Source organism: Panthera uncia, assembly GCF_023721935.1.
Source record: "Panthera uncia isolate 11264 chromosome E2 unlocalized genomic scaffold, Puncia_PCG_1.0 HiC_scaffold_19, whole genome shotgun sequence".
In the NCBI taxonomy this organism is placed as follows: domain Eukaryota; kingdom Metazoa; phylum Chordata; class Mammalia; order Carnivora; family Felidae; genus Panthera; species Panthera uncia.
In genome coordinates, this window is record NW_026057588.1 from 7,527,508 (window position 1) to 7,543,445 (window position 15,938).

General features: G+C 60.2%; 2 protein-coding genes across 5 annotated transcripts in view; one reads left to right on the forward strand and one right to left on the reverse strand.

Annotated features, from left to right (window-relative positions):
- The first annotated feature begins 805 nt into the window (after positions 1 to 805).
- Positions 806 to 6,110, forward strand: FUZ (fuzzy planar cell polarity protein). Of its 3 annotated transcripts, none has more exons than XM_049620775.1 (11): positions 806 to 1,312; positions 1,934 to 2,055; positions 2,308 to 2,392; positions 2,507 to 2,575; positions 2,774 to 2,878; positions 3,681 to 3,878; positions 4,006 to 4,101; positions 4,413 to 4,519; positions 4,597 to 4,661; positions 4,741 to 5,000; positions 5,756 to 6,110. In XM_049620775.1, exons 2-10 carry the CDS (start codon positions 1,973 to 1,975, stop codon positions 4,962 to 4,964), a joined length of 1,032 nt encoding a protein of 343 aa, XP_049476732.1. In that variant the 5' UTR covers positions 806 to 1,312; positions 1,934 to 1,972; the 3' UTR covers positions 4,965 to 5,000; positions 5,756 to 6,110. The 3 variants fall into 3 exon arrangements, with proteins under 3 accessions (XP_049476732.1, XP_049476731.1, XP_049476733.1); XM_049620774.1 differs by lacking the exon at positions 806 to 1,312 and adding an exon at positions 1,337 to 1,667; XM_049620776.1 differs by lacking the exon at positions 806 to 1,312 and adding an exon at positions 1,343 to 1,667 and having other exon boundaries at positions 4,741 to 4,818.
- A 99-nt stretch (positions 6,111 to 6,209) lies between these two features.
- The window catches only part of AP2A1 (adaptor related protein complex 2 subunit alpha 1), a 30,917-nt gene continuing 21,188 nt past the window's right edge, over positions 6,210 to 15,938 (reverse strand). The window contains exons 8-24 of one of the 2 annotated variants that reach the window (XM_049620771.1): positions 12,589 to 12,739; positions 12,103 to 12,271; positions 11,859 to 11,996; positions 11,516 to 11,698; positions 10,942 to 11,039; positions 10,499 to 10,730; positions 10,224 to 10,391; positions 9,972 to 10,135; positions 9,592 to 9,657; positions 9,189 to 9,245; positions 8,996 to 9,078; positions 8,784 to 8,863; positions 7,507 to 7,640; positions 7,291 to 7,407; positions 7,103 to 7,172; positions 6,770 to 6,904; positions 6,210 to 6,457 (exon numbers count right to left, since the gene is read on the reverse strand). In XM_049620771.1, the coding sequence (XP_049476728.1) occupies positions 6,380 to 6,457; positions 6,770 to 6,904; positions 7,103 to 7,172; positions 7,291 to 7,407; positions 7,507 to 7,640; positions 8,784 to 8,863; positions 8,996 to 9,078; positions 9,189 to 9,245; positions 9,592 to 9,657; positions 9,972 to 10,135; positions 10,224 to 10,391; positions 10,499 to 10,730; positions 10,942 to 11,039; positions 11,516 to 11,698; positions 11,859 to 11,996; positions 12,103 to 12,271; positions 12,589 to 12,739 (2,123 nt within the window). In that variant the 3' untranslated portion in view covers positions 6,210 to 6,379. The remainder of the gene's footprint in view (positions 6,458 to 6,769; positions 6,905 to 7,102; positions 7,173 to 7,290; positions 7,408 to 7,506; positions 7,641 to 8,783; positions 8,864 to 8,995; positions 9,079 to 9,188; positions 9,246 to 9,591; positions 9,658 to 9,971; positions 10,136 to 10,223; positions 10,392 to 10,498; positions 10,731 to 10,941; positions 11,040 to 11,515; positions 11,699 to 11,858; positions 11,997 to 12,102; positions 12,272 to 12,588; positions 12,740 to 15,938) is intronic. The other variant, XM_049620773.1, reaches the window with a different exon arrangement.

The window sequence follows — 15,938 nt, forward strand, 5'->3', positions numbered from 1 at the left end:
CATAATAAATATGTATGGATTGGGGCGCCTGGATGGTTCAGTCGGTTGAGCATCTGACTTCGTCTCAGGTCATGATTCTGAGGGTTCACGAGTTCAAGCCCGGCATCGGGCTCTGTGCTGACAGCTTGGGGTCTGGAGCCTTCTTTGGATTCTGTGTCTCCCTCTCTCTCTGCCCCTCCCCCACTCAAGCTCTGCCTCTCTCTCTCAAAAATAAATAAACATTAAAAATTTTTAAAAATAAATATGGACTGAAGAAAATTCATAGAACGGCAGGGAGAAACTGATATTTTACTTCATTTATTATTTTATGTATGTTTATTCCTCTAGAAGTTTGATGTAATTTAGTGTGAGAATAAACCTCTTAATATATTTCGTATCAGCTACTAAACATCAAATCCAGAATGCAGGCAAAACAGGTTTTCAGGAAACAAATGTTTTTTAACATTACTATATATTTTGCAAATACATTTGGGCGCATGCAGGCCACTGTTCTTACAAAGCAAAAAAGTTCTAGTTGATTAAATTCATAACTAAATGAAATTCTACTTTATCAGTTTACTTTAAACACACAGAAGAAAGAAACGGATGTATGTCAATACAGGATTGGCTAAATCGATCTGCTTACATCCGTAATGTTGATTATCAAAAGACATTTATACAAAAACGGCGTATTTATGCGGTCTGAGGAGAAAAAAAAGTTTGAAGGCAACATTAGCACAGTGATCATATTTGTCAACAATGGGTGAATATTTTGTGTTAAATGTCAACCTTTTATCTCGGGAAAGTGGGGGGTATTTTCACGTTCGGCGTGCTACACCAGCGTGTATAAATTTATTAGAAAAATAAGGTTATTTTTGTGATTCTGGAAAATAAAGGATTTCGTCTTTCTTTTTCCAACAACAAAAACAACCTTCTCCTTTGGTGGTTACTAGGCAACGTTCGCCGGACCAAACCATCCGCGAGAGGGAAGGGGGAGATGGTATTTTTCTCGGCTTTGCTCGAGATTCGTCATGCGGCCATCTTTGAGTGGGGCACAGTTCTATACAGTCTTAGCCTGGAAATTAGACGCAACGCGGGGTTGCTAGGCAACGCCCCGGCACCGTCACCATCTTTGAGTCGGGCACAGCTGCTTATCACTTTAGAATGTAAAACATCCTAGCCTACCTGACGCTTGCTAGACAACGCCTGGGCGCCGTCACTACCTTCAAGCCGGGCGCTTCATTCTCTTCTCTAAATAAATGGAGTCAGCCGAACTATTTCAGGGAGAAACTACGAAGCACTGCAAGCCCCAGAGGCGCCATCTTTGTTAGGGGTATGTGACTTCCGGCGGGGGCGGAAGAGAAACTAACGGGGCTTGGGGGAGGTGCTAGAATAGAGACTGAGGGTGGGTTTGAGTTGGATGGAGAAGGCGGGAATTTACCTCTCTACCAATCAGCTCCCCATCTCTCCCTCTGGTGGCTTCGGATGGCCGACCGGCCTGCCGACTTGGCGTGACTATGGGCATGTCCCAAGGTGGTCACTGACTGCCCCCACGAGGGGACCGGAGGGGGTTCCGAATGGGCGAGGAGGGGACGGAGGGCACCGTGCATCTGCTCTGCCTCGCGGCCTCCAGCGGAGTCCCCTTGTTCTGCAGAAGCAGCCGCGGCGGCGCCCCGGCCCGCCAGCAGGTGGGGCCCTGGACGCCTGGATCTCCAAAATAGAAGGGGGCTGGGCACGTGGACTCTGGGTCGGCAAGGGAGTAGGGTCTGGAGAAATTTCAGAGTTGAGTTTAGTTAGGGGGCCACGAGTGTAATGAATGGACCAATAATCCTGGTTCCCAGAAGAGGAGGGGCCAGGGGATCCAGAAAGAGGAGGGGGCTGGGGCCCCGGACACTTGGGTCCCAAGGTGGAGGGGTTTGGGGGCTCCCGTCTAATGTCCCCAACTTTTCCCCAGCTCCCGTTCTCGGTCATCGGCTCTCTCAATGGAGTACACATGTTTGGGCAGAATCTCGAGGTGCAGCTGAGCTCTGCAAGGACCGAGGACACGACCGTGGTGTGGAAAAACTTCCATGACAGGTCTCCACGTGGTAGCTTGGGGGCAGGCCCAGGGCCCGGATGATAGCCCCTGTCGAAGATGGCCTCCACGGCCAGCTGTTTACTTGGCTGTGGAATCTCTGTCAAGCCAGTTACCCTCTCTGATCCCTGCGTTTCTCTGTACGAGAAGCGGGTTGTGCTAGCTGGCAGAAGATGTAGCCGGCAGAAGATCGAGTCACTGCCCTGTTTCTGAGGCCTGGACTCATTCTCGCTTCTTGGCCCCCTTTCTCACAGCATCACGCTCATTGTTCTGTCATCTGAGGAGGGCACCTCGGAGCTGAGGCTGGAGAGACTACTCCAGATGGTGTTTGGGGCCATGGTGAGACTCCCTAGCCCTCTTCCCCGAACCCAGGAACCTGAGTTCTCAGCATCCTCCTCCCTCACACCAGGAGTCCAGATCCCCAGCCCCTCCTCTCTTATTTGCTTCTTCCAGGTTCTTCTTGTGGGGCTTGAAGAACTGACCAATATCCGCAACGTAGAGAGGCTGAAGAAGGAGTTGAGGGTGAGGCTTCAGGACGTGAGGATGAAAGTTAGCTTGCCCCGTCGCTGATATTTGGGAACTACAGTTCCCAGCAGCCTCTGCGGCGGCCTGGTCATCTGACCCCAGAGCTAGGCTCCGCGGGGCTAGTTTTCTGAAGGGGAGGCGGCAGATGTGGGGGCCATCCGGGTCCTTAAGCCCCTTCCTTCTCCCCTCTGCTAGGCCAGTTACCGCCTCGTTGACAGTTTCCTGGGGGACTCTGAGCGCATCGGGGACCTGACCCAGTGTGTGGACTGTGTGGTTCCTCCAGAGGTGTCTCTCCTGCAGGTACTGAGGATGCCTGGGAACCCTTGAACCTGTCACTGTGGCCCTGGCTTAGTCCTGATCCTCTTACCCCCGGGCCTTTGCCTCAACCTCTTCCCATCCTCTGGGCCAACCCCAACCCCCCACTTGGCCCCAGAAGGGTCTTTCTACACCCAGGGCTGACCCCGCCCCTCCCCAGCTCACAGCCCTCCGGTGGCTTTCATCGCCCCCAGGACCAGCTTCCATGCCCTCAGCCTGGTGTTTGAGGACCTGTGGGATCTGAAACCCACCAACGAGCTCACCCTGACCTCTGCTAACTCCACAGTCCGCCTTCGCCCAGCAGCCTCGTGGCTCCCACGAATCCCAACAGCTTCCCAACTTCCTTGCTTTGGCACATGCTGGTCCTTTTGCCAGTGGATCTCTATCTATCCTTCCTTAACTACGGCTCTTGTTGAGTCACCTGGCATGGCCGCCTCCCAGCAGAGGGACTCTGGGCAGGCAGACTGACCTCTCTGAGCTGGAGTAGGCTGTCGATTGCGCCTACTCGGCACGTAGTAGGATTCAATAAGCCGCCACTGGGCTGTTGTAACCGGTAGCTTAAGTAGCACGTTGTCAGGCCAGGGAGCAGGCACGTTACCTGTTTAATCTCACTTTACAATGTGACTTGGGGATGGTACCTGCATGTGAAGGGGAAGGAACCCAGGCCCCGGGAGGGTGAGGCAGGCGAGCATGCCAGTTTCTTCACACCCCTGGCCCACCTGGGAAAATCGTCGCTGCCCCTGCTTGTGTCCCCTGACTCCTGACTCGGCCTGCCTGCCTTATCCAGGAAGCCCTCTCTGGGTTCGCTGAGGCAGCAGGCACGGCCTTTGGCAGCCTGGTCGTGTCGGGCCGGGTGGTCGCAGCAACAGAGAGCTGGTGGCGGCTGGGGACGCCGGAGGCCGTGCTGCTCCCCTGGCTGGTGGGGTCCTTGCCGCCTCAGGCCGCTCGCGACTACCCGGTGTACCTGCCACACGGGAGTCCCACGGTGAGTTGCGGGGCTCTGCGCCTGCGGTGGGCGAGCTAGAAGGGACGAAGGGGCCGAGACGTGAGGGGGCGGGGCTTCGGTGGGGAGGGGCGGGGCTCCGGCCGGCCCATCCCGCGCCCCGCTTCAGGTCCCGCACCGGCTTCTGACCCTGACGCTGCTGCCGGGCTTGGAGCTGTGTCTGCTCTGCGGGCCGCGCCCCCCCCTCAGCCAGCTGGATCCACAGGTGAATCCGGGCGTGTCCCCGCTTTTCCCCCGTTACACCCTCTGCCGCGGGCCCCTGTCCCCCCTCACCACCTCGCCCCGCCGGCGCTCTCTCCGCACTGGACCCGCTCTCCGTCAGCCCCGCCCCTCCTGTAGGCCCCGCCTCCTGTGGACTGCGTTCCAATCGCCTTCACGCCAGCCCCGTCCCTCTTTCGCTCTCATCCCCTCCTTGGTCCCCTCTGTCCTCCGCCCTCGTGGGCCCCTCCTCTCTTCCCTGCCCACGCCCCCTCCCCTAGTGCCCGCCCCTGATCTCGCCCACCGGCCCTGCCTCAGCTTCTGGACCGCTGGTGGCAGCCAGTGCTAGACCCGCTGCGGACCTGCGTGCCGCTGGGACCCCGAGCGCTGCCCGCTGGCTTCCCCCTGCACGTGGACGTCCTCGGGTAGGGTTTGGTCGGGCGCGTGGGTTGGGGGGCCCTCATCCCCTCTTCCCCGGCCCGTGACACCCCCTTTCTCGCAGGCTGCTGCTCCTCCACCTGGAATTGAAACGTTGCCTCTTCACCGTGGAGCCCTCTGGGGATCAAGGTGACTGGCGAGGGCGGGGCTAGGAGGGGCGTGGGCCGTGGAGGAACTCTCGGTCACCTGGTCTCTCTTCCCCCTCCAGAGCCTTCTCCTGAGCAGCGCAGGCGCCTCCTCCGCTCCTTCTACTCGTTGGTCACCGCCACGCACTTCCCACCACCAGGTCAGCGGCCGAAAGTGCCTGCTTCGCACACTTCGGGGACAGCGAGTCTCAGATCACAGCGGGGAGGACGGGGCATCCACACTGATGGGGAGGGGCGGGGAGGTCCCAGCCTCCAGACTGCAGAATCTACTGGGCAATCCTGGTAGTTAACACTGACACTGAATCTCTTGCCGAGGGCTCATGTACGTAATGATTCACTTCATCCTCATAGGTGAGGCATATCGCCTGTTATATCCTCATTCCCATAGTACAGATGCGGAAACAGAGGCTCAGCTGATAAGCAGCAGAGAGCCGGCGTTCACACACAGGCAGACTGGTTCCCATACCCACACGCACCACTGAATCGCTCAAAGTACAGGCTTTGTCAGCAGTTTTTGCCCCCCCCGCCCCCCCCGCCGGGGGTGGGGGGCATCCCGCGGAGCCTGGATTAGGAAGGGAAAGTTGTCTTGCAACCCACGAGGCCCTACAGAGACAAAGGAAGGGACCTAGGATGATTCTACAACCCCAGTGAAGATCCCGATGAATGTAGCAAGATGGTAAAGGGCTCTACTTGGGAGGGACAGAGGACTGTCCCTCCCCGCCCCCCCCCCACTTCCCGCGTGTCAAGTGGAGCGGGGTCCTTGGTAGGGTTAGAAGGGAGCCCCATGCCTGGTACCGGGTAGGGGTGACCTGTGTGTCTGTGGTCTGTATTGCTAAGCGGCTTGTCCCGGGCTGCACACAGTATCCACAGGGAAGAGGGGGCGTCGGCTGGCTGGGAAGGAGGGGGGGCGGTGAACTCCATGGCCTTCTTCAGTCAGCGGACAGCCGGCTGGAGCCATGAGGCCCCCACCCATCAGGAGTCGAATTTAGGCCCGGGATGTGGCGTCGCTCCTGCGGGTTGGCGTTCTAGTTGCCCAGGCCGCACTGGCCACCTTGGCCCTTCCTGTCCTTCCTCCAGAGCCGGGGACACCAGAGGACAAGGTGGAGGATGCAGCCCAGAGGGCCCAGGTGCCGAGAGCCTGCTACCTGGTGTCTGGGCCCGAGGAGCCAGGCACAGGATGGCGGCTGGTGGCCCTGCAGTTGGGGCCACGGCGGTTGCTGCTGCTGGTGTCCGCCCAGAGCCCCACCCATGGGCTGCGGAGCTTGGCCACCCACACTCTCCACGCTCTCACCCCGCTCCTCTGACCCCTCGGCCTGAGCCATGAACACGGACACTGCTGTTAGCGTCTCTCTGTTTATTCGCTCACAATAATACACAGCCCCTGGACGGGGAGGGGGCGGGAGGGGCTACGATGGGGTGGGGTGGGAGGGGAGGAGGCGCCCGCTTCCCTGGCCCCTCTCCCCTCTGTGCTTAGGGGGGAAAGGGAGGGAGGGGGCTCCCCCTTACCCCCCAGAATGTAAACAGCAGCAGATGAACAAAAATAAAAATACAAAAGGCCGGAGGAAGGTCCCAGGCATCCCCCCACCCCTGGGGTCTTCCCTGTCACCAATGGAGGTCCCCTCCCTGCCCCATCCACCAAAGCTGCCTCAGTCCTAGGGGCTGCCCGGCGCCGGCCACATCCCCGGGGGCAGAGTCCAGGGCTCAGAACTGCTGGGCCAGCAGCTCACACAGGTGACGGGAGACGGGTTCCTTGCTCGTGCGCAGGGTCAGCCGGTACATCTGGGTGGGGGACATGATGGCGTGGACTCAGGGAGGAGGCAGAGGGGTCGGAGAGCCCGGGAGAGGAGGATATAAGGGAGACGAGAGAAAAGGGGCAAAGGGACCAGAAAGGTGATCGAAGGGACGAGAGGCAGGAATGGAAGCGACACAGGAGGTAGAGGGTGAAAGGTCAAAAGCCAGAACCAGAAGTGGGGAGATGCGGAGAGGTGAAAATCAGGAGGGAAGGGGAGAGGAAGACAGCGCATAGAGAACACAGGGACACAGAGAACGTACAACCAGGCAGGGGGTGACGCCTCCCAGACCACCACTCACCTGAGCCTGGGCATTGGGCTCCAGCCGGAGCAGACAGCCCACCTGCAGGGCTTTCGTTTGGATGATTCCAGCCCCCACGAAGTTCTCGGGGTTCGGGTCCACATTGTCCAGGAGAGCAGAGCCAAACCCCAAGAGCTGGGGCGAGAGAAGGGGAGCCATCAGAGGGTGCCGATCCGGCAGCAACCAGGCCGTAGTGAGCCAGTTCCCCAAAACCCTTGCCAGTGGGAACCGGCCCCGCTTTACAGAGGGGAAAACAGAGGCACAGAAAAATGGGCACGGTTCCCCAGATCCGAATTAGGGGCCCCTCTCCTGTCTTGCTCAGTGGTCACTCACTTTTGCCTTAGTGACTTCCGCATCCATGGGGTGGTTGGCTTTGAAGATTTTCTGAGCCTCCTGTTGGGGGCTGGGGATGGGGGGGGGGGAAGGAAGTTCAAGTCAGGTCAGTTCAAAGTCAAGTCAGGTCAAGTCAAGGCCCCACCCCCTCCCCAGATGTGGCTGTGGCTCCGCCCCCCGCTGCTCACAGGCTCAGCTGCTTCCAGCGCTGGAAGAAGTCCTGGGCCGCCATCTCCGTGGGCTGGAAGAACTTGTTGATGGTCACGGGGAGCTTCAGGGTGAGGGACTGGGGGGCGCCCCCGTACCTAGGGGGAGGGGTGGCAAGGAGGGCTCCATCAGGCCCCGCCCCCATCCAGGAGACCGTGCCCGCTGGCTCGGCAGTGCCCCGCCAGACTCAGACTCACCGGAAGCGCACGGATAGGAGCGGGGGCGTCAGGAAGTCCCGCAGACACTCGATGTTGAGCACCTGCTGCACCTGCGCCCCGCCGTCCACCTGCGCGGCCACGCGCTTGGTCTGCACCGCCAGCTGTGCCCGCCTGTGGTCAAGGAAGCCGGAAAGAGGCGGCGGCCCCGGCGGTCGTGGCCATGAACCCTTGATGGTCCTGAACTCTCCCCGCGGCCCCAGCCTGCAGGCCTCTGAGGAGCTGGTCCCGCCATCCCGGACTCCTACCACAAGGCCCCAAGTCCCTCCTAAGTGAGACCTCCGACCACCGCCTGGGTGCCTACTCTGGCTTTCTACCATGGGCTCAGCGACCTCCATTATGGCATGTCGCACCCCACCGGGCTGGAAGCCCTTCCGGGGCTGTGATGGCTGACCTGAGTTTGAATCCTGGATCTTACCACCTCGGTGACTATGGGCAAGCAACTTTACCTCCTAAGCCTCATCTGCAAAATGGACAGTGTCCTCAGCATTCAATGAGATAATCCAGGACAAGCACTTATCAGTGTGTCTGGCACATGGTAGGTGCACGAAAAACCGGCAGCGTTACCACGTCTCCCTTCAAGTTGGCAAGGATGGGGTCTTACGCGTCTCTCGCCCTTCCCCCCCCCCCCCCCATGCCCAGCACAGAGCTGAGCCTACGGGAGTTCTCTGGAAACGTCGATGCATGAGGCAACGGACTGAAAAGGTCCTCATAGCTTTGGGGTCTAACCCCTGTAGTTTCATGGGCGTGCAAACCACTATCAGAGAAAGGAGAGGGGACTGACCCTTTCCTTTATGCCAGCCACCCTTCCAGAGTTTTCCAACGACACCGATCTTCAAAACAACACTATGAGAAGGGGACGGGAAGGCTCACAGAGGCAAAGTGACGGGCTCAGGTGACACAAGAGGGCTCTGGTCAGCATCGAGACCCCCAGGCCTGGCTCTTGGGCGCAGGAGGTACTGGAATCATGGGTGTGGAGCTCCTTGGAGGACGAGGTCAAAGAGGCCTGACAGAGACAAGCTGAGGCATACCTACCCCATCGCTTCCCTGTCTGCAGGCTGTCCTGGGGAGAAGAGGCCCGCCCCGGCATCACAGACACTAAGCCTCAAAGTCACCAGGTGCTTAGGCTTTCAAGTAAGACGACCGAACAGGGCTCTGGACCTGGGTCCATCTGCTTCCCAGTGGCCAGGAAGGCAGGCCTGGAGGGGCCAGGCTCAGGGGAGGGGGCGGGGCCGGGCCGGAAGGATATGAGTCTGGAGGTCGCCGGGGTGGACGACAGTGGGCGAGAAGTTCTGGAACTGCACAGATGTCTTGTTGCCATAGAACAGATACATGCGGCCTGCGCAGGGTGGGGAGGGGCAGGGTTCCAGCTGAGGTCCTTCAGCCTCCTCTCCAGGTACCACCCAAGCCCAGGGGTCACCGAAACCCCATCCCCACAGCCCAACCACCCCGCCCCCAGCACCAGACACACCCAAGTTCTGCCGGAACTCGGACTTGACTCCAATCTGCAGCAGCTGGTTCTCAAACAGGACCCCATTGTTCTTGCACACGAACCTGGGTGGGGTGGTGGGCAGCTCAGGAGGCCAGGAGTGCCTGTCGACGAGGCCCTTCCCCGTGCTCCCCACCTGTCCCCACTCCCCTCCCTGAGCCCTCCCCTGACTCACTTATTCAGCAGCTCATCCGCTTCTGGGATGGGCGGGCCGATGTCCTCAGGACCTGGGCTGCAAGGCGGAGAAAGCAGTGAGATGGGAAGAGGCTGGGGGGCTAGAGGAGAAGACCCAGAGCTAAAGGTGGGAGACAGGAGCCCCCAAAAGGACAGAACCCCAGAATCCACATAACGAGATTCCCCCCAAAGGACCCCAGAATCAGACTGGTGACTGTCTCTCATGGGAACAGGACACTGGTGTGTGCCCCCACCCCTGCCCCCGTATCAGAGGACCCCGGCTTTCACTCCCCTCCAAATCCCGGCCTCTGCAGCTCGTCAGGAACCCCTTGATAAGGGCTCGAAGTCCCCTATTCCTCCCAGGGGCCGCAAATCTGCCCCCCAACCCTGAGGCCACCCCTTACTCAGCAGCTGGAGCTGGGTCAGCCAGCAAAGCCATGGGGCTCTCAGGGGCAGGCGGCTCCAGCTCGCTGGGCCATCCAATCCCAGAGCAGACAAGAGAAGACAGGCGTGGCAGGCAGCCAATCCCAGAGAGGCAGCAGAGGGCCGGAGACAGAAAGAGAGAGGAGGGAAAAGAGAGAAGGAAAAGCAGGCTGAGACACGGCTACGGGGAAGGAGGACACAGTGTGGCCAGGGTCAGCCAAGAGTACAGAGTGGCCAGAGGGAGAGAGGAGGCCCGGGGAAGTGGCAGCCAGGGCGACAGAGGCACAGGGACAGGGAGGGAGGAAGGGGCTGTGAGGGGGCAGAAGGAAAAGGGGCGGCCCGGGGCCCAGGCAGGTAGTACCTGAGGAAGGCCTCCTCGGGCGTGGGCCCCAGGCCGGGCTGGGCAGCCGGGCCGTCGGAGAAGACGTCCACCAGGAGGTTCCCCGCACCCGAGGTCGCTGGGGGTGCGGCTGGGGGAGGGGCTGCCCGCAGCCCCAGGAGGTCGGCGGAGGGCGAGGGCGTTGACTGCAGGGAAGGTGCAGGTGGAGGTGAGAAGGGGCAGTGCCCGGCAGGCCCCGCCCCGCCCCCCCCCCCCTTTGGCCGAGGGACTCACCACAGTGCTAGGGGTGGGCTCCACGCCCCCGTTGACGTCATTGCTGCTGGGGTCCCTCCTGCCATCGTCCAGGGCGCTGCCGGCCCCGGGGCCCTTCTTGCGTTTCAGCTTGGCCAGGATGGACGACTCGCGCTCGGGGAAGGGCGGCATCTCCTCCAGCACCGTGGCCTGTGGGGCGGGAGGGCGAGGGCGGGTCAGGGACGGCTCGGTGGCGGAGGAGAGGGTGGCCAAGGCTCAGGGGTGCGGGAGGGGCGCGCGGGGGCCGGCGCTCTGACCAGGACGTCCGTGCTGGCCACCGAGCTGAGCGTGAGGTACTCGACGGCGCGCTGCTGCAGCTCCACGTCAGCGTTGCGCAGCTGGGAGCCCGCCCGCAGCACGCCCTGGATGGTGGCCTTGGTCTCCGGGAACAGGTTGATGAACTTGATGTAGGTGGACAGCAGCAGGGCCCGCGTGGCCACGCTGCACAGGTGGAACTTGGAGTGCAGCAGAGAGAACTGCACCGGGGGGCTGCGGGGAGCGGGGCGCGTCAGCGGGTGCGCCCCTCCCCGCCCGGGGCCCTGCTGCCCCCCCCCCCCCGCGGAGGCCACCCAGCGGCGGCCATCACGAGACACCCCGTCCCAGAGGCTCCTGGGAGCCCCGTCGCCACCGACCCTGGGACTCTTTGGGTCCCCCGAGCCCCGGACTGCTCGAAGTGCCGGGTGCTCACCCCTCCTCTCACCTGGAGCGGGGGTCCCCAGCAATCAGATTCCCAAACTCCCCGAGGATGTAGCCGCCGACCTTCACCATGTTCTCGTGGCAGGCTGGGGCCTGGAGCGCCTGCAAAGGCAGGGACAGGGCGGGTGACGACAGTGACGAGCAGGCACCCAGACTCAGGGTTGCTTGGGGCGCCGGACTCCCGTGAACCTGTGGAACTCTCACCCTGCTATGATGTGTGTGTATGTGTGGGGGTGGGGGTGTAATAGGAAAACTGGGGCACAGACCGGTCACATGACTGCCCCCCCCCCCCCCCGGTGGTATCTCCAACGGCATGCGTCCCGCCTTTCTCGGGGCAAGGGAGTGGGAACCGGCCAGGACCCGGAGGTCAGTGACCACACACACGCCGGGTGGCCCGCACACGACACCCCGCCGACCCCCACACCGGCCCCCGGGGCCCGCCGGTGGCCCGGGGAGGCCCAGGCACTGCTCTGAGCAGGACGAAGCAGGATGGCGGCCCGGGCTGGCCGGTCCCTCGGCCCCGGCTGTCCTGCCTCTGCCTCGGCGTCGCGCGGTGCGGGTGAGGTGGGGGTGCCGACCTCGAAGACGGTCTTGGCCGCGTAGCCCTGGACGTCGTCGCGGTTGGTGACGATCTGCAGCACGCGGTACCACACCTCCTCACTCACGTAGTCGCCCGCGATGCGGATGAGGTTGAGGATGGTGTCCACGTACCAGCTGTAGTCTACCGCGTACTTCTCCGCCAGGATGGCCACCTTCAGGACCTGCGGGCCAGGGAGGGAGGGAGGCCGGGTGAGGGTGCGCGCGCGCGCCCCCGCGGGGCAAAGTGTGGAATGACCGCACCCGGGCTGGAGACCCCAGGACTCCGGAACCTCAGGCCCCGCCTCCGTGGGATCCGGGCGCCCAGCTCCTCCCCGGACTTACGATCTCTTCGCGGATGGCGTAGTCGGCCGTCTCCAGGTACCGAAGCATCTCCGACACGATCTGCTTGGCGTTGCTCCGGTCGCACATGGCGTAGAGGAGGTCGGCCGCCCGCTGTCGCACGCTGACGTCCCGCTCCGTCTGAGGGAGGAGAGCAGGCGGGGCATGGTCCAGGCTCCGCGCCGGCCTCCGAGCCCCGCGCCTCTCCCCGGGAGCAGAGACCCAGGCCAGCTCCGACGTGTGGTACCTTGAGGGCATTGATGACCGTGTCGATGTGGGTCTTGACCGCCTCGTGGGAGAACTCGGAGCTGGCCAGCGTGCACATGCTCTCCAGGGCCAGGTAGCGGAGGTTGGTCTCCCGGTGCTGCAGGAACTGGCCCAGCTGGTTGCAGGCTCGCACCAGGAGGTTGGGCTCACTGCCAGCGAGAGCGCAACAGAGACGGGGGAGGTGGGCGCACATGAGAGGCCGGAGGACCCGGGCCCAGCCGACCCATCCCACATCACCCTCAGGACCCGGATCTTAACTCTCGCCCTCCACCCCCGTCACGGCCCCTCTGGTGATGCAGACATCTGGGCGTTGGGCCCACATGCAGAGACTCGGGAATTCTGCTTTCCAGGAGGGGATCCCGCACCAATCTGGATGGCTTCATCGTCCTCTTACATAGAAGTCCCGACCCCCAGACCCGTCCTCCTGGGACGCAGGGGTCTAGGGCCCCAGCCCCCAGGCAGGCACCTGTCGTAGTGGATGATGAGGCTAATGGTCTCGAAGAGGATGGCGTTCTTGGCGTTGGAGTGCTGGACCTTCTTGGACTTGGGCGGCTCCTGGGCCTTGTTGAGCACGGTCTCCAGACACTCCACCAGCCGTCCCTTCACGGCAGCATCCTCTGGGGAAACGGAGGGCATGTCCTGGGCTGAGCTGTCGGCTCAGCAGGGGCCACCCCACGGCGCTCATCTTCCACTGGAAGTGTGGGCCCTGCAGCCGTGGCCTGGGGTCTCTGCTCCCTCGAGCTCATCCTTGGTCTCCAGGTGACCGGGGGGCAGGGGGTGTGTGTGGCAGCAAGGCAGCAGAAGACACGACTCCAGACCCGGGCTCTTGTCCTGCTCTGTGCTGACACCCACCCCGGTGAGCCTCAGTTTCCCCTGCTGCAGCACCGACACCCTTCAGGCTTCTCACAGAACAAAGAAGTCTCCAGAAACCATCCTGGGAGACACCGTGAAACCTGGGTCTCCCCAAGGAGCGGTCTGAGCACCTGAGACAGGGAGACGCCGACCGGAAGTTCATACAAACACCAATAACTGCCATTCTGTGGAATGCGAGGCCGCACCACGTGGATAGAACAGCCGTCAAGGGGCGCCCGGGTGGCTCAGTCAGTTATGCATCTGACTTCGGCTCAGGTCAAGATCTCACGGTTCGTGAGTTCGAGTCCCACATCAGGCTGTCACTGCCCTGTCAGCACAGAGCCTGCTTTTGATCCTGTCCCTCTCTCTCTGCCCCTTCCCAGCTTGTGCTCTCTCTCTCAAAAATAAATAAACATTAACAAAAATTAAATAAGCAAACACACAAGACCAGCTGTCAAGCGTTCTAGCGAAAATTGTTGCGCCCAAATGTCTCAGGCGGCTCACAGGGCAGAGGAACAAAAAAAAGGACACGAGGCAGCTATGGCCAAATCCAGAATGCGGGATACCCTTTCAAGGCAAAACCCTCCCGGCTTCTTCAAAAACAGGGAGCGAGGGGGTGGGGGGTGGGGGGCTATTTCCAGGCCACAAACAGGGACAAAGACCTCATGAAATTTAAGCCGTGGCCCTAGATTGTACTGTATTTTTTTTTTTTCTTTAAGGCACACAAATAAAGCTGTGGATGAGGGTGGTTTGCATGGTGCCTGGACAGCCAGTCGACACTGTGAAGAGATTCCGAATCTTCCCAGGGGCACCGTGGTTTTGCGCCGTGTTCTCGGTCTTATGAGATGTGTACAGGTGGACTTGGGGGAGGGGAGCGTTGTGATGTGTGCAACTTACGTCAAGTAACCGAGCAAGCGTGTGTTTGAGAGAACAAAGCCAACGAGGGCGCGAAGAGCAGTGTTAACGGTCTCTGCAGGGTCTGGGGCGGGGCTTAGGTGTGCACTGTTCTCACAAGTTCTCTTCATGTTTGAAGTTTTTCATAATAAAAAATTGGGGTGAAAGCCAGGGTCACAGAATAAAGGGATAATTCTTTACAGATTTAAGACAGATTTATGAGAAATAACTAAATTTGATACTTGTCTCTTTTTCTTTTTTCTGTTTAAATTTTAAGTAACCTCTATGCCCAGCGTGGGGCTCAAACGCACAACCCCGAGATCAAGAGTCGCGTGCTTCACCGACTGAGCCAGCCAGCCCTCCCTCAGGGCTTGTATCTTGATTGGATCCTAGTCTGAACAGACTGTGATTGCTATGTTGGGGAAAATTAGGGAAATCTGCGGTGGCCTCCAGGCCACTGGGGAGCCACTGTTAGCTTTAAGTGTGACCACAGAATTACTGCTGTGAATAAAAATGCCTACAGTTTGTAGAAATGCTAACAAATACTTAAAGGTAAAAACATCATGATGTCTGTCACTGACTTAAATATTTAAGAAAAAAATTAGCAAAGTAAGAGCAAGCGTACAGCAAAATGTGAAGTCCAGGTGACGGGGACACTCTACTTGTCTGTATCCTGGAAACTTTTTCATAATGCGTCGTTAAAAAACTTTCTGGTAAATAGGGGCGCCTGGGTGGCTCAGTCGGTTAAGTGTCCGACCCTTGGTTTCGGCTCAGGTCATGATCTCACGGTTCGTGAGTTCAAGCTCCACATCGGGCTCTGCGCTGCTCTCTCTCTACCCCTCCCCTGACTCACGCTGTCTCAGTCTCTCTCTCACAACAAATGAATAAACTTAAAAAAAAAAATTTCTTGTAAGTAAACGGGAGACGGCCCCTCAGTCTCTCTGCGCACCATTTGCTCAGAGTCATGGATGAAATGCCTACAATGCAGAGAGGGTGAGAGTAGGTGAGGTGAATGTTCTGGGCACACCCCAAAATGATGAGGCAGGGCTCCTGGGATGGAAGGGAGCCTAGAGATCTGCCTGAGCCCTTCCTTCCAGGATGAGAAAGAGGCCCAGAAAGGGCCCGAGGCTTCCCCAGGACCACACGATAAAATTCATCACTGGCTTTCACAGCCTGGGAGGGGCCTCTGGTGTCACTTACGTCATACAGCCCATTAGCGTGTGCATGTATGCACACAGACGTGCAGACACACGCAGACTCGCGCACACGGCCAGGCGTTCGCAGATATGTGCTCATGCGCACGGTTGGCTGTGAAGATGCAGGGCCGCGCATCGGTCCCTGGCCACAGCAGGTGCTCGGTACCCTGGCCGAACTGAAGGGAACTGGCTTATCGGTCACCTACTATGTTCTGAGCACCTCAGCACAGGGTCCCTCAAAACTGCTCCGTGAAGTGACACAGCTGAGGATATGGGAGCTCAGGGGAAGCCCTGGCCCGTATGGCGGAGTGAGGGATTTGCAGCGAGAGGGTGCTGTCAGGTTCTGCCCCTTAGTCACGGCCTGGGCCTGGAAAGGTGATGTTGCCTCTCCAAACCTGTTTCCCTGTTTGCATATTGCAGGGATGGCTCCCCCTCACCGGCTCTGTCGGGAGCACGTAGACACCCCCGGTGCCTTACCTGGCTCGCTACGGGCGCCTCATCCACACCATGGCCGTGACCTCGAGCAACAAGGTCACGGACACCTCTGACAGAGCTATGCTAATCCAGACGGCACTGCCTGGAATCACCCCCTGGTCTGCTGGGTGACCTTGGGCAAGGACCCCCTCCTTCCCAAGCCTCGGTCTCCCCCCTCACTAAAATGGGTGTGACAACAGCCCCTACGTTACAGGGCTAGAGCACAAGCGTGGCTTCCCAGGGACCCCAGCCCATGGCAGATCAACACACGCCGTGATCTGATTCTTTGGGTTGCCCCCCCCTCCTCCCCCCCCCCCCCCGGCCGCCCCGCCCAAACCCCCGGACGCCCCCCCCCCCCCCCCCCCCCCCACCCACGCCCGACCCCCCCCCCCCCCCCCGG

Coding starts and splice junctions, on each gene's coding strand:
- FUZ (XM_049620776.1), top strand. CDS start 1,557: ATGGGCGAGGAGGGGACGGAGGGCACCGTGCATCTGCTCTGCCTCGCG. Junction 2,393..2,506: donor AGATGGTGTTTGGGGCCATG/GTGAGACTCCCT, acceptor TGCTTCTTCCAG/GTTCTTCTTGTGGGGCTTGA. Junction 3,879..4,005: donor TGCCACACGGGAGTCCCACG/GTGAGTTGCGGG, acceptor GCCCCGCTTCAG/GTCCCGCACCGGCTTCTGAC.